This window comes from Arctopsyche grandis, chromosome 13 (assembly GCF_051622035.1).
Source record: "Arctopsyche grandis isolate Sample6627 chromosome 13, ASM5162203v2, whole genome shotgun sequence".
Taxonomy (NCBI): domain Eukaryota; kingdom Metazoa; phylum Arthropoda; class Insecta; order Trichoptera; family Hydropsychidae; genus Arctopsyche; species Arctopsyche grandis.
In genome coordinates this window covers 2,627,175-2,644,656 of record NC_135367.1, presented here as the reverse complement: position 1 = coordinate 2,644,656, position 17,482 = coordinate 2,627,175, and the positions used below count along the sequence as shown (strand labels likewise).

General features: G+C 35.9%; 1 protein-coding gene across 1 annotated transcript in view; it reads left to right on the top strand.

Annotated features, from left to right (window-relative positions):
- The first annotated feature begins 825 nt into the window (after positions 1 to 825).
- LOC143921460 (ecdysone receptor-like) overlaps positions 826 to 17,482 on the top strand; it is a 52,295-nt gene continuing 35,638 nt past the window's right edge. The window contains exon 1 of the mRNA XM_077444781.1: positions 826 to 1,213. Within this exon, the coding sequence (XP_077300907.1) occupies positions 826 to 1,213 (388 nt within the window). The remainder of the gene's footprint in view (positions 1,214 to 17,482) is intronic.

Sequence of the window (17,482 nt, the reverse complement as noted above, 5' to 3'; positions counted from 1 at the left end):
ATGTATGTATTTGGATATTTTTTAGTAATATTTACACATTGCACAATTTATACATCAGAATACGGTACGACACTCAAAAATTTTCTCCGAAAAAAAAATCATCACCATTGACAAATACGCAATCAATGAAATTGTAGTTCTATATATGTTATTTTCAATAAAAAAATCCACACAATTAATTTATTTACATTAAAATATCATAGAAATCGACGCTATTACCGTCCACTATTACTGAAAATAAAAAAAAATGAGTATTCATTGATTTTTTTACGCATTAATATCATTACCGACAAATCGGGTAATATTTATAAAACATTACCCGAGTCATACGTACACATTATACAGCGTTGATTAATATACATCGATCATCATCATCATCATCATCGTCATCGTTGAATCGTAGTAACACCGTCGAAATTGAATGAAACTCGAACGTACGAGTGTGTGTGTGTGTGTGTGTGTGTGTGTGTATGCAGTGCAGTTGCATCGCGTTGCAGCGTCGCCTGCGCATCCCGCGTGTCCAGGTGCGAGGGGGGAGAGGAGATGACTGGGGGAGGGGGGGGGGACCGAGAGCAGACGAGGGGTGATGAGGGGTGGGGAGGGTCGATAGAGGGGGCTTCGAACCGGTCGATGGTGGGGGTTCGGTCGGCGTTCGCACTCCCGCGCCGGAGTGCGACCGGTTCGGTGCGCTCGCACCGGTTCCGACCCGGTATCGATATGACCAGTGTTTGGTGACCAAGTGACACAGTGCGTTCAGTGACCAGTGACCGGTGTGACCAGTACAGTGCCTTTTCCACCATACTTCAGTGCAAAGTGACCGGCACCATGAAGCGCCGCTGGTCCAACAACGGCGGCTTCCAAACCCTGCGGATGCTGGAGGACAGCTCCGCAGAGGTCACCTCCTCCTCGGCCCTCATCTCGCCGGCCATGGTCATGTCTCCGGAGTCCCTCGGATCTCCTGAGTACGGCGAGCTGGACCTGTGGGGCTACGAGGAGGCCATGGGGTGCGCTGTGCCACCCCCTCAGGTGGCTCCTGTCGTCCCCCAGCACCAGCACCAGCACCAACACCAGCACCACGGCCCTCAACATCCTCAACAAGGGCTGGGCTGTCCACCCCCGCAGCCGATGCTACCCCTGCCCCTGCTGCTTCCCCCGATGTCGCTCCCTCACACGCCCAACACTCCCAAGTCGGAAAATGGATCGGTGTCTTCAGGTACGACCGCGACGACTCCAAACTTGTTTACTTTCGGTTGTTTACGTTTTTGTTCGGGTGACCGCGAATGCGAACGCTCATCCTACGTCTCCAGATTACGTGTCGGTGGCATTCAAATGGTTTCAAGTTCGCTCTTTTTTTTTTCTTCTTCTGTGAGCTTTCTCCGCGGTGACGTCATGCGTCGGTGGTGCAACGATGCACACGTGCTACTATTGGAGATCTTGATCTTGCACATGGGATACCTATTCAAAGCGCTCGCTTCAAATCTATTCTGAAGTCTACTCTTTTACATCAATGCGTTGTTTCAAGAAAGCATATTAAGTCAACTTTACGACCGGCTAATAATCGCACACTAGAATTTTGAATGCGCTTTCTATGAATTCTAGTATTAAACTCCCAGTATCTTAATAGACTTTTAAGTAGATAGACTTTTAACTTAACTTTTCTAGTGTTAGGGCTTTATTGGTTTGACTTCATTGACTTGTAAAGTGGGCTTATTATATAAAACGTCATTGATTCAAACTCTTCGTCGCTTTTCTCATGCTTGATTTTAGGATATCTTAATACGATGCTTTCGTATACAAATATGGTCTGAATGCTAGAATATAGTACATACATATATCAAACTGCCGGAAACTCAGTGTTCATTTGCATCAGGCACTAAAAACAGGAAGTAGATCAAGTGGGTGTTTTTGCTCTCTCCTCCTTCGACACCTCCTAAAATGGGAATTTATTGTATGCAGCTCAAATTGAAATCGTATGTAACGATCATAAGATATGTCATCATTGAAAAATTTACCTTTCCTTATTGTATTAGTATATACATATGTACATATACAAAGATTAATTAGTAATTTCATTCATACCCATCAAGCAAAGATAGGACCAAAAGACAGAGTAGTATAAATTCAAATCCATCAATGAACTTTGTGCAATGTCGAAGTATGTATTGTACTGTAGTATTTTCGATAGAAGTGTCATCATCGATGGATCAACAATGGGAAGCGATTTCTCTTTTGTTATGAAAAATGTAACCTTCAATTAGAAATTCCTCCCTTTCTGCATGTAAAGAAATGGCTCAATTTAATTTAGACGTGTTCTTGTCACCTCTCTAGTAAACAGTAGCACAGTTTTGTAGAATATAGTACTGTTTTATGCCTGTCAAGTATGTACATATGTTCATTCGAATCACATCCATTGGATTGCATTATTGGATTGTTTCCTCGAGTCTGATCCACTTGTTTCTCGATTTGAACGGTTTGAAAATTGTGCGAACAATAAAAAATAGTTAATCGCTCGTTATCTGAGATAGTGATTAACGAGTCCGATCGTATTACCAGATACATTGATAAATAACGCGATGCGCATGCCATATCAATGTCATTGATTTGTTTGACCTCATTTGACTTTCCAATGTTTTCCACAACTGCCATGTGTATCGCGCGATTGACACATTTTCACTTTCAGATATCGCGAGATTATCGGTTTTTATTATTATTGTTTTTAAATAGCAGACAAACTATTCATCTAATGTCGTATACAGATAGATTCCTTTAGACGCGTCTCCACTTCTTCCTGTTCCGGAGTATTGCATAGCGCGCATGCAAATCTGCATGCAACCGGTGACGTGTCGTTGCATTTTTCTAAAAAAATATTTTACACTCGTAAATCGAATGCATTCCATTTGGTGGGGGCCCTTTGGATCGACCACTCGAAGTTTGTTCTCACGCTCGTCTCCTCTCTCGATATGTGGCGTAGGAAGATGCACAAAAAATGCACTTTCGAAGACGACCGCTCAAGTGTTAACAATGTCGAGCTTTTTATTATTATTTTTACTTCATCGATTTTTAATTTCCGTAATGTGTAACAGTTAAATTGTGTGTAAATAAATGTCCATCCCTCCGGATTTGCTAATGCATCCCTTGTGCAACTGTTCACCCTTCAGAATCGTGACGTCACTGTGTGTGGAATTAGAATGCGTTTAAAAATAGCTCCATTGAAATGGTTTTGTATGGATTTTGGCATTACATTAACTCTAAACAGATGTTAACGTATATAAAGTATATATTGATTTTGAACTCTAATTCCCTATTATTATTATTATATGTATGTATAATACCTGCACGTTACTATCCAGTGTTAGTTCTCTGTAATCCGATTTTGTACGTCACAATGGTTTCATTCAAGTAGATCTGTATCTTGTATATGTTGTTCTTCTTATCATTAGTCATTCTTTTAATATGAATCTTGAATTTAAAGCGAACTTACTCCTTTGTACGCAAGTTATGGGCTTATACGTATGTATATTTTTAGCGGTACCTTTCAAAGGAATCATTGAAACAAGCCGCAGCCAAGAGCAAGTAAACGTTTTTTGCATTAATAATGCCCTCTTCCGGGATCATCGCAATGATATAATATAATAGTAAGCGGGTTTTATCTAAAGCGGCCTACATATGGAGCCATTATCTATTTGATTCATCGATCGTACAGATCGCAACAATGATTTTGCATCAAGATCAGTTTTTTGGTTGGTCTATTTGTAGGTATTTCGATAGAAAACGTTTCGATTAAAATATTTTGAACTTATAATACCTACTACTTATTACCAGTTCTTCATTCGCTTTGATTGTATCGTATATATGCAGAAGAAGTCTACTAGATGTAAATCGTCTTGATAAATTGTTCAACATAATAAATGCGATTCATCTTACATAAATAAATTGTAAGATGAATCGCATTTATTAGAGCAGTGGAACTAAAACTTTTTGATTCGTAGCCTATTTATGTAAGATGTCCTCATATTTGAAAAAAAAATATATTTAATTGTTAATATTTTAATTCGTAAGCAATTACAAATCGTAAACGTAAATCTATAATTTCAAAGATGTCATAAAACTATTAGGTATAGGAAGCAGAATATAATAAAATCGCACAAATACTTTTTTTTAATGCTTTTTATTGTTAGTAGTATTATTATAAGTAGCTTGGACGAATACTTGTACGTCTGAAACCTTCAAAAACGGTTGAATCACCTGTTGCCACGCTACGAGTAGGGTCCAAGCTACTCGCATCTTGGGTCTATTCTAGATAATACCTACTGATCTCGTGATTATTATTTTTTTTTACACATCATTTTTCTTGTTTTAATTTGTAGTATTATCTTATTTTAAATGTTAGTAATAGCATAATAGGAAAAAGCCTAAATACCTATTTACAATTCTTATGTTTATAATACATTTTATACATATATATTATTTTTAACTTAAGATTTTGATCCGTTTTGATTTGTACGTACAATCTTTCAACTTTAGAATTTGATGACATGACAAATAGACATGTCAATTTCATACTGAAGTTGAAAGTCTGTACCCTTCAGGTATAAACACAAATTACCTAAACACAATCTGCTTTAGATCGTCGACTTTAGAGAGTCTTTAATTAATATTATGTATTAGATGTATTATGAGCATTTATAAGAATTGTAAATAAGTTTTTGAGCTATTTTTTCTATTATGCTGTACTGTATTAACATTAGAATAATATAATACTATGATTACTAACAAAATTAAATTAAAATTGTAAAATAGAAAATGATCAGTAGATCAGTAGCTATTAAAATAGATATTTGTAAGATGTATTGTGAACATAATTTAGTAATAATAAAAAGCATTTAAAATTAAAAAAAATAAAAATATATTAATTTTAACTTAAGATTTTCAACCGTTTTGATTCGTACGTACAATCTTTCAACTTAAGAATCTGATGTCATGTCAATTATCCGGCATTATTGATTTTTTCGCGTATCCTTAAACGACTTGTCATTGGTTGGAAAGCACTGCATCAGATTTGCCAATTATGCGCTCCATCGAGTTGCAATGGCTACTGCATTTGATTGGTATGTTGCGTTGGACGCCAAAACGTATCGAAATATTTTTTAATATAACTTTTGATGGAATTCAAATTCGCCGCAGTTCAATGAACAGGACATCCGAATATATGTACAATTCGCTATTAGTTATGCAATTTCAATACAAACCCTACCTTTAATTGAGAGGGGCTTTGGGCATTGTCGGGGAGTGTTATGGGGGGGTATCCTATTACCGAAGCTCCAAAAGGGCTACTTCCTTCTGCAAGGCAGAGAAGTTTGAGGGCCGCTGCCCCCATGCACACATGCACATATGTATGTATATACAAACACCCTCGTTTGCACATCCAGCTGCGACGCGTGGTTCGACCCACATATGCGTGTTCACCTTCGCGTCTTTTCCAGGGCACACGTGTCGTGGCGAAAAATCGGCGACAGTTCAAGGTGAACCGGACCCTTTCTGGTATGCACTTTTTTTTTGCCGTTTGTTTTCATTTCAGTGTTTTTGGGCCAAGTTTGCGTGCTCCACTGCAGCAGCGGATGCACCTGCCCTCGCGGCGACCGAACTTGAAACCCTTTCTGGGGAAAATACATACGTCTGTCGTGTGTCGTCGATCTCGCCATACCCGAGGCTGTTGTGCAACGCAAAACAAAGCCTCCAAGGTCAACAATTCGCGCCCCAGCTCCGTGACGTGACGTGACCGTTCCGTGACCGGCGTGCCAACTTCCCTCCTATCGTATATAATATGCAAAGAAAACGCTCCTAGGCAAACTCTCAGAGTTCACTTCTCAACAATACAATGTGTTCAATCAACGACATATACTCGATATAACCCTTGATTAAAAGAAAAATTAAAACCACACACAGCAGGAGTGAAGCTATCGAGCTTAAAATAGACCGGACTGTCTTCGTTACACCATTTTCGTAACCATTTTTTAATAAATCATGTCTTAAAAAGGTAAGCAATGTATTCCGTACCTTGAAACAAGTTCATCTGCATAAGCCTTTTGTATAATTAATTCATATATTGACTGTATAACAACGTACTGCATATTGCAGCTTCTATTACAAATGAATTAATCTATATATCTAATATATATTTTCGAAATAGACTTTGTATGTAAGAAACATTGGTTGGGTACTTCGCAAAGAAGTTAAAATTTCTATGACGACGAGTCGTTTTTTATTCTTCGAATCAAATAAATTTAATAAAAAAACAAATGAATGTTTACGCTGTTTATATTACAAATACTGAGCGAAGCCGGGTATAACAACTAGTAATATATAAAATTGAATGTATTTTTGTCTGTCTGTCTCGTATAGGCTCCTAATTCACTCAACCGATTACGATGGAACTTTCAGGATTTGTTGTATGCATGTCTGGGAAACTTACTGTGAAAAAAAAACGGGAAAAAACCTCTTAATAATATTTGTAATTACGATTTTACCGACGCGAAAGTTTGAAGTGCCATTGTGTAGTCAAGGAAATGTGTTCGTTGGTAACCACGTTACCAGTTGGTTTATACGACACGGCTTTAAAGAGACACGAGTTGAGCTCCATCCATCACTTCAAACGTAAACGGGAATTGCATGCGTCATTGTGGCATTGCAACGCATGCCGAGTTCAGCTATTTAAAGATAAAAAATACGGATATTTTAATTTTCTATTCCATACATCATATGTATGCAATACAAGCCAGCAGTATGGCTCTTTGGTTGCATTTATGTTTAACACCGAGAGGTTATCGGGTTCGATCCCGTGCTAATCTTCAATGCTGCTGGTCAGATTCCCATGTATTCCATTTCCTATTTCTTCTCGTTATGCCGAGCATACAGCGTTCCGTACTTTGTGTAGCATCTTAGCGTTTAATGTCCATAGAAATGGAGGGTATTAAATAAAATTGAACATCCTTCATTATGTACTTCTTATTCAAGATCAGGTTTACGTTTCGAAGTTTTTACTCATAGGAATTTTCACTTCTTTTAGAACCGATCTTCGAAATTTGCTCCCATATAATCTTCCACAAATTGAGCTCATCATTTTCACTAAAGATCATCTCATTTTTGAGCTTCTTCAAGTATAATATAACAGGTTAATTAGCATGCTTTTTGCACAATCATTTAATTAATTCAATGATTGGAGTGTAAGTGCTATACAATGCAGATTCCTCAGCTCAATTATTTCAACAAATAATCTAATTTTGGAACGAAATATGAAATGTTGATCAAAGATCACACTTCAATATATCGATAAAACCTTGTATGAATCGATTGACCATTGGATTTTGAATGGATGCGGTGCATCCGCTCTAAAATCGCCAGACAAATTGAACGACAGATTAACGGACGGCTGCTTTAAATACAACTCTCGTCTTATCGAATGATAGATTGCACATCAGATGACGGGTAACCTTTCGATGTGCACAGATGCAATTATTAAAATTGAGTTGAATCTTTCAGGCAAATCTTGCCTTATTAAACTCGCCAGAAAGATCCAACTCAATTTTAATAATTGCATCTGTGCACATCGAAAGGTTACCCGTCATCTGATGTGCAATCTATCATTCGAGAAAACGAGAATTACGTTTAAAGCTGCCGTTCTGTTAATCTTTCGTTCGTTTGTCTGGCGATTTTAGAGCGGATGCACCAAACCCATTTTGAATATCTCATTGGAGTATCAAGTTTTCACAGATTGAGCTGATACTTTTAGTTCCTCATTTTAGTATTAACATACCTCTTCTTAGTTTAGAGGTGAACGTCTAATTATATCCAACACATTAAAATCATATCTAATTTATAGTCTTTTTGTTTTGAGGTTTAATTTCAATGGAAGCTTGTTTCATTGATGTGTTCGCCGTGTGTTTTATTGTGAGGGCGTGTTCGGATATTTTTTTCGTACTGTCCGGTTTTTGTTTAGTTTCACATTATGTTATTATATTATATATATATATATATATATATATATATATATATATATATATATGTGTATGTATGTATATAGAGACACCCAACGATAGCCTCCTCTAGATTTGTTTTCCATCCACATAACAAATTACATCACTCGCTCGGAGCGAATTTTTAGAGGACTAGTTTTTATTTGCGCCGGACCTGATTGGTCTCGCGGGCGAAAATCGATCGAGTCACGAAGATCTTCGGCCAGGGTCGTTATGTAACCACACCGAGAGGTTGCCCTCTAAACCGAGACTTATTTAGGGACCCTTACTAATCGTTTTTCGAGGTGGGCCACTCTGCTAGGAGGGGCCCGAGCCTTTCCCTCCGTTTCGGGTCCCTCGTCGGTTTTTAACATTCGTTTCGATCGGATTCAAACGCAAGGTTGCCTCACCGCCATGGCTCCGAGCCCATATCCAAATATCTGTCAAGGAAAACACGATCGGAAGTTTTGCTCGTTTGTCGAAATTGTGTTAAACGTATGCCAATGCTATATGCATTGTCGATGCGTTTGTCCTCAACCGTTTGTTTTTCGAGCGGGCGCTTTCTCGTCTCCTCCCCCATTTTCGAGAACACGCACGTGCTGATTATGATGATGATGATGGCTCAATATGATGCGTGGATGATATGTATTGTATTTTTATTTTTGTATTGACGACGGATTTTATATAGGGCATATTCATTGCGAGGACAAGCCGTGGAACTTTGATACAGAAACGGATGTTTTATCATGTTAATAATAATTTTTATTTGAAATCTTGAGTTTTCTTTTGAATCTAGGTATAATATATACATATGTACATATGCACTTGTGCTTCATGCTTTTCCAAACTCGTTTCGAGACAATTTCAAATCATTGTACTACTTTCAAAGTACATAGTAACATGTTATTGGGTAATGGAGAAGGCACTAGAAGAAGAAATGCTATTGAAATTTACAACTTCATTACATTTCAATCTAGCTAAACCGTAATGAGAATTTAAATATGGCAACTAATTAAATGGTCAGTAACTTGTGACAATAGTGTACTATATAAGCTATATATATGTATTTGAATGTGGCAAAAGTCCTCTTCATTTCGAGAAATATTTCGCTGAATTTTGAATATAATGTTTTGCGTTTAACAATATTTAAAATAAGTGGTAGCAATATTTAAAATATCTGGACATATCGAATTGAAATTAAGTTTTAACAATTTGTGAATTAAGTCAAACAGAAATACTGTTTTTGGTATGGAAAATTGCTTATAAAATGAACGATCAGTGGGTAAACCGCTTATTTTTCTTATTTTCTGTTTGTTAAAATCAGCGACCGATAATATAATTTTCTGATATTTACTGACCAAATCTAACAAAATTACTCATCAAATAAATTCAGGCCTTAAAATTAATATATAATTCGTTAACACTGAGTTTTTCATTTACTCTCAACTACATAAATGCATATGTATAATTGTAGCTCAGATTAGTATATACTCGATTTTGATACGATGATTTTTCTTATAATTTCTGTTTTTAAAACCTTTTTATATGCTTAAGTACGTCTGCAATATGTACACACTTCTTAGTTCTATTCTACTAATAGCTACTGATCCAATAATCAATATCTATATTAATGTATCTTACTTATTTTTAATAAGGCATATTATAATAAGCTCAAAACTATTCCATCATTTTTGGCTATACAATTTTTCTTCAATTTTATTTAAAGTTTAAAGCGGCAATAGAATTATTTATTTATAAACACATATAAACAAACGGATGTAAATTACCATAAATTTTAACAATCTTATGAATAAACGGCAGTCGAAATTAAACAATATACTTAATAACTATGAAATAATAACAATATACTTAATAACTATGAAATAATAACAATATACTTAATAACTATGAAATAATAACAATATACTTAATAAATATGAAATAATAACAATATAATTGAAACTATGAAACTAATGCAACAACAAATCTATACTATAAACTATTATAATAAATATTAAACGCATATTGTATTAAATTAGTTTCGAATCATTCTGTACGTTCGTATGAGTTCATCGAATTATTTATGCGAAGTGTCACGTGAGTTGAAGAGTTTATTAGAAGTGAGTGCTAATCAACTTCACTATCGGAGTATTTCTATTTGTGCTATTTATATTTAAATACATACAGACATCGCCGACGATATGCGAATGTACATATGTATATGTTCAAACGCATATCTAAATTTGTTAAATTTTAAACAGTTCCATTTCTTATTGTGAGCGTAGTGTTTCAAAAGTGGCCTTGTTTGGTCTTTATCACATGGGTATATGAACCTTGACACAATAGTGCGTATCTTCGCGCGTTGCGTTAGTTTTAGACCGTTACTAGTCTACACACACATTAAGAAGTATAATATAATGTGTAGAATGTGATTAAAATCCAATTTGTTTTTTGACGTTTAAACTTGTACAATGCGGCCGCTGCGGCTCACGCACGCTCGTCATTACCGCGATGATTTCGCAACGTTTCGTCGCGAAATGACGTTTTTGCAACCGCCTTGACAGTTTATATCTATATTTATATATATATGTATATACATAGAACTACGTACAACGTGTGTGTTTAATTCAATAGGCATATACGAGCGACGTATCGCCGATTGCTAATAACCTCGCGCCATTTTCGTCGAACATTCACAATTTGCACAAACCGAATTAACGTCAAGTGCTCAAAGGGTTATTTGCTTTTTTTTTTTTAATGTGTGTAATATTTTCAGTCCTTATCTATCTCCGTTTTCTATTAATGCACTTCCTTGGCGTATCTTATTAGCGTGTTTGCACTTTTATAATGTTTTCTATTTATCTTCTGCTCAGTGTTTACCATGACGATAGTCTAGTGAAAATATTTGCCTTGAGAATGAGCGGTTCAAATATTTTTATTTTCATATTAGATCTATTATAATAGTCGATTATCTATTTTTCAACAATTTATCATCAATATATTGTATATGTATTATATATATACGCATGGAAAAATTCGCTTAAAATAATGGCATTGTAAATTTTACAAATTTAATGCCGTATACAATACATTTTTGTATAAATTTTGTATACAATACATTTTTTGAAAGGGGGGAAATTGTTTTTTATAGTTTTTTTATCTCGCGGTACTCAAACTTAGGCTTTCACACTTTTTCTGGTCCATGAAATCTTGTCGATAAACTTTAATCCAAATCGGCTACATTTTTTCATTTAATATAACATTATCTATCAGTGAATATTATGTTTATGTGAGATAAGAGTAAATGAGAGTGAAAAAAGTTGCTTTTACCACTATTTGAGTTGCAAAAAGGTCTTAAAAAGCCGCTTATGGATTGCTAGTTGATCTGACACAAGATTCCGATGTAAGTTTTAATGAGTTCGTTCATGATTGAACTCCTCTAGCTTCACATATGTATACAATAGCTTACTTCAATGTTAGCTAACTGAAATATCAAAGCGATCTAAAGAGTGGAAGTGGTTCAAAATTCATTGATCCAACAAAATGAAGCTAATAAAAAGCTTCTATTCTTAGGCTTTTTCTCTAATCAAGTTGTTTGTAAATATTTTCTTCCCGAGATGTTTCTCACGATAAAGCTTCGTGTTTTTTTTTTAATACTTCAAAGGTTAGTCGTTGCTTTTTTAAACTAGTTAAACGTTGCTTTTTTATGATATGTTTCAAAATTCATCTTGAGAGGTTTGGACACTGTTCATACTTCATATAGACGCGTGCAGAATCTAGGTGCGTTTTTATGATGGTGTGTGCGTTTCTGCCGATTCGAGTTTCGTTTTTATCGTGGGCGCGCTACAAAAGTTGGCAAAAGAATCGCACACAAAAGTAAAAGTCGAAAAGCTGTCGCTTTTTATGCACGGCTCTGGTTCGCCAGTGGCGTGCCGGCTCGTGACACACTTGCGAGCCTGAGGCCTCGACAGCCTCTCACTGACATTGCCGTGCGGAGATAGTGTTCCACTTTTGTCTATGTATTATAATAAAATACCACCGCTTCTTTCGACGTCGCAAATCGATCAATTTTTCTCACCGTTTTCTAAAATCGACTCGGATTATTTCTCACCAATAACCAACTGAGCTGTATCAATCGATATAGAAAAGTACCCAAGCATTGTACGAGATAAAAATAATAATTATTTCTGACGTCTCAAGATCATTTACTTCTGTAGTCTATAAGCAAATTTATACTATCCAGTAATAGTAACTAAATTTACTTTCATTTACATACATATAGACATTGTTTTTGGATTTCTGTTACAATTCCTTATATATGTACATATGTGGTTTGCACATTTCTTTCGGTTACAAATATAAATAATGTCTATTTTTCAGTCCAATCAAGCGCTTTTCCTTCAAACTACTCAAATATGTAATTTTGAATGAAAAACATATACATATGTATACTTACATTCATTAATAAGATAGTATTAGTCAATAGTGTGAGAATAAATGAGTCCTTCAATGTATGTATGTGGAATTTTTTTACCTGGTTTTCATTCTACTTTTATACATTTCGTATGGTCTGTATGATGAATAGAAGTCAGCAGATGATCAATACAGGTTGAAATAACACAAAACGGTGCTTTGTTGCTCCAAAATTGAAAGAAAAACTCGATTTTTCGTGGTACCTATCTACTGCGTGATGTTTTATGTAATTTGTAATGGATCGATTTGGAATATTCGTAAATTCCGTGCCAGTTTATCATCGTAGGAAGTCAATTAGGCAAAAGTGTACTTGAGTGTCTTATCGCATCTTCTTTAATAGCCAGTACCGTTGTTTTGTTGTGTCGAGTACGTCTCTCGCAATAGCGGATATCGCATTAAATACGAATGACACGTCTGAAACCGGTTATATTGACATGTGTGAGGAGTATTTTGCAAAAATTAATATAAGCGGCGAGCATTTTCCCCGGTCGGGTTTCGCGCTTAGATTTTTCCGAGCGAGCGTCGATGTCTCTCGAGCGTTCGGCATGCCAAATGTCAAGATCTCGCCATCTCAAGGATGCGGGGCAAATGACACGATGGTTTTCCAAACCGATCTGAGCCAGTCGTTTACCCGAACACCGAACCGCCATTACTTTTTGCCGACAAGGCCGACGTCCTCAGCCGCTCTGATTTAACACCACATTCCACGATCAAGTCCACGCGCTTGTATTAATATTGTATTTTTTCGCATAAAATGTTGTTTATCGGTTTTTTTTATTGCGACGTAAACGTCCTGGCTACTTCTTCATAGTAGCATTAAATTGTTGAAGCTTGGCGTTCACGAGCGACCTTGGTATTGTTATGATATCAATATACGTAAAAATATCGTATCCTTATGAATGATTGCGATTCTATGTATGTAATATAAATTTATCCTCATTGCACAATGAGTCAAAGCCAATAAACTATTCAAATGTACCAGGACAAGGTCTTCGCTTTGACATTTATGCAGGTCTAATTGCAGGGCTGTCAGATCAGGCTCAATCCAATAAACAACTCAATCGTCTTCAATTTACGTATAAAAAAACATAGAATAGCCTTATAAATAGATGTATTGTTGCTGTTATTCAATTTGATATACAACTTTATAGTACATATACTGTATATGCTCACATACAAAAACTCTCGAGTAACGCCAGACAACGTGTTTTTCGTATTTTTACTTTATCTATGTACGTAGTAACTAAATAGATGAAGTTTTGTGATCATGCGAAAATTCGAACTCGAGATTTTGACTGATTCGAACTCAGAATCGATTACTGATCACGTTTTCGTTTTACTGATCACCGTTAGTCCTGTCGAACCGAAACTTAGTATCGGTCACTGAAATTCTTATCTACACGACGTAAATTTTTTTCAAATTTTTAAGTTGACCGGAAATGCTACCTCCCCTTATAGGTGTCCTCTTTTTTTTTAAGTTTTTGAATTCAATTATCTCTCAAACCGCTAACTGAATCGGATTAAATCTTTTTAACATGTAATAGAAATAATAATTTTTATAACCTTATATTTTTTAAATATTTTTATCTGAACCGGAAGTAGTACTTTTACTCTAGAGAATCGAGGTTTTTTATGTTTTTCTCAGAAACGTTTTGGTTTATTGAACTGAAATTTCATATCTAGAAGTTTAAGCGTAAAGCGTAAGTTATGTATAAAATTTGGAAAGCATCCCTCAAACGGAAGTTGTAGTTTACTCTTGTTCGATTTTTTTATTATTAATTATGTAATACCTTTACATTTTTGAAAATATAGCTGTCTCTTTCTCTCGCATTGATTCATCGATCAACAAGAATATGCAAGTGAACAGTCAAAAACATGACTTATGGCTACCTCCTTTAAATCATACTTTGGAACGTAGAAATGTATTTTATTACGATGTACCCCTTTCCTAAATCATACAAAATAAATTTCTTGTAGTTCGTTCTAGGAATACAAGATATATAGTGTGTATAGCTATGAAAACCACATAGTTAAATTGGGGCACTTGCATACCCCACATCGGTGAGGGAGGGTTAATTTCGCAGGGAATCACATACCATATGGTAAGAAGTTTTACTTCAAAATAAATAAATAAAAATGAGCACGTTTCGGGATTTGGAGCACTCGTGCACTTTCATCCGATGCACTTTTCCGCGAAATCCAAGTCAAGTGTTGCAGTTTGCGTCACGCTCGCGAATCGATCGAACTCCAAGGTCCCCCCCACCTCCCCCTCGCGCGTTATTTCTGTCCATTATGTGAAAGCGTTCACAGGCGACTCTCGATCTTCGGCTCGGGGCCACAAGAGCCACTTTCGCTCGATCGGTTCGATCGTCAAATTCGGTAAGGACGTTGACTGCAGGTCGTTGCGGTGCTCGGGTTTGTTTACGGCTGTGTCCGATGACACGATTCGATAGCAGGCCGGACGGTGCACCTGATACTGTTTGCTGATAGCGATAATTTTTGCAAACGCACACACATGCACACGTACGTGAACTGCAATTGAGCGTGTCGTCATCTGTTTATCAGTCGAGTGTCGTTATCGGAGAACATGACCTGTCCACACAAAACGATACCTGATATAATCGACCGCGATAAAAATTCTATTTTGCACATGTACTAAGCCTGCTTTTTTTTATACTTCGACCAATTGAGGTCAAATTTGATATATTATATTTACTTCCCAAGTATTTTATTGTATTTAGCTTATCCGCGGCGATTGTATGTATCTGCTTATCTGCGCCATTCAACTAATTCGTCGCATGGTTTTTCCTTATACACTGCTGACCCCATTTTGTGTACTTATCAAAAAACGTGGATCATCTTTACACATGGGAAATTTTTTAATTTATTTCATCTAACATGTACACTCGCCTTAACAGATCGCTCCAAAGCGACGAGTGTACAGATACAATACAATCAATATACTTGAGCATTCATACAAACATCCACAGTGACAGCTATCACAAACCAAGCCTGTCGAGGAGTCACAAACCAAGGTCTGGCCAGTAGTGGGTCTTGAACCCGTGACCATCCTGCTTGAAAGCATAATTTGCTAAACATTAGTCCACGCCGTTGGTCAAATAGTAAGACTTTTTAATCTAATTCTTAAAAAAGCTAGACTGTATGAGCAACAAAATAAATACCGAAGCGGAGACTAATCAATATTGTATGACAATGATTTTTGTTGGTTTCCTTTCGTTTATCTGATATGAGCGCTCCAAAAAATGATCTTTAACTCAAAATCTAGTATCGATGTGCCAAAAATGAGTATTAGAATCAATAGTCTGACGTTTTTTCTATTGATTGTGATTTTTTATTGCATTAAAATACGTATAATTGATTATCTAGCAAATTTCAAAAGTAAAAAATTCAAAAACAAATTTGTTCCAGTTTATATTTCACTACGTTTACAAGCATTGGTTTTCAATATGAATATTTTTATCTGAATGTGCACATTCCAGCGACGATATTCTGATAGGGAACGATCAACTTGGAGTCACAAATATCCAAGGCTGATCAGCGGTACTACAGAAATACTCGGAATAAATTATATTCAACCCTGGGAACATTTCGGTGGTTAACATTAACGCAACCACCGAGCTACATATACTGCTGGCTTTTACAAAGTATCCATACATTTTCTTTTCATGAAAGGCTTTCTAACTTCTACCTACTAGTTTTTTGCTTGAAGTCTACGAAACATTTGATCCATTATTTATACAGTATCCTTACATTTTTAATCCACGAAAGTTACACTACTTTCCTACGTACTAGTTTCTTGCTAGAAGCTTACGATTGGTTTTGTCCATATTAAATTTAAAACATTTGGTTCATTATATAGAGTATTATTATTTATAAAGATTTGCTACTTTATGCCTACAAGTTTCATGCTAAAAGTCGACAAATGATTTTACTACAACAAATCAAAACGTAAATAGGTCAATTTTTGCAATTTTTTCGATATCTTGCAATGTAAACGAAGTACACAAAATTGACCCAATAATTGTCAACAACAAGTATTCAAAATATTTGTTCTCATATCACAAGTTTTTCCTAGTATACACGTTTGTATTATTATTACAACTCAAGCTATGTATATATGTATGAATGGACATCGTATATGTATGTAACCAGTCAATATTTAAAAATGTACATTTTATTTATTCGAACACATGATTGATCAATTTAAATTGGACTCTTATTACTGCTGACATAGACAGTGTCACTGATGTAAATCAGGCCATATCATTAAGCAAATCGATTGCAAAAAAATGTCTACTTTTTTACATATCTGCGCAAATCGTGTCGACGCATCGTATGCGATTTTTACATTATCTATGTTTTTTATTGCTCTTGAATTTTTTTTTAATTCAACACTGCACAATTGATAAATTAGGTAATTGTTTACATGAACTCAATATCGCGATATTATTGTTCGCGTGTGTGACCGATATTCGCTCGTATTTATAATCCGAGACCTCAATCTAATTGTGTTTTTGGTACGTGCACGAGGTAGTCCCGCTGATTGTGATAACGATAATGTCGTCGGTCGATCAGTTTTATACTTAATAAATATACGACTGTGGATTAATAATGGGGGTTGTCTGCGTTGTTTGTGCTCGGTTGATCTATTTTTAAATCGGTTTTGTCGCCGTAAATCAGTCGAATTTACATTGCTAAAGAGCATCGATGCATCGTGAGCAAATTCAATTATACATCCAACATGGGTGAACGTTTCGATAGTCCTTGAATGGATAAAATGTGCTATTTGTCTGCATCGATTCTACAAGTTGAACACTTTTTCAAATGGAAATTGCATTCTGTATATTTGCATATTTGATTCGAATAATCTGAAAGACTGCGTATCCGCCGATCAATCAACACTTCCTGTTTCAATTTGCATATATAGTAGTTTTTCACGAGACTTGCTACATAGTCGTCTCGCTTGTTAATAGAAT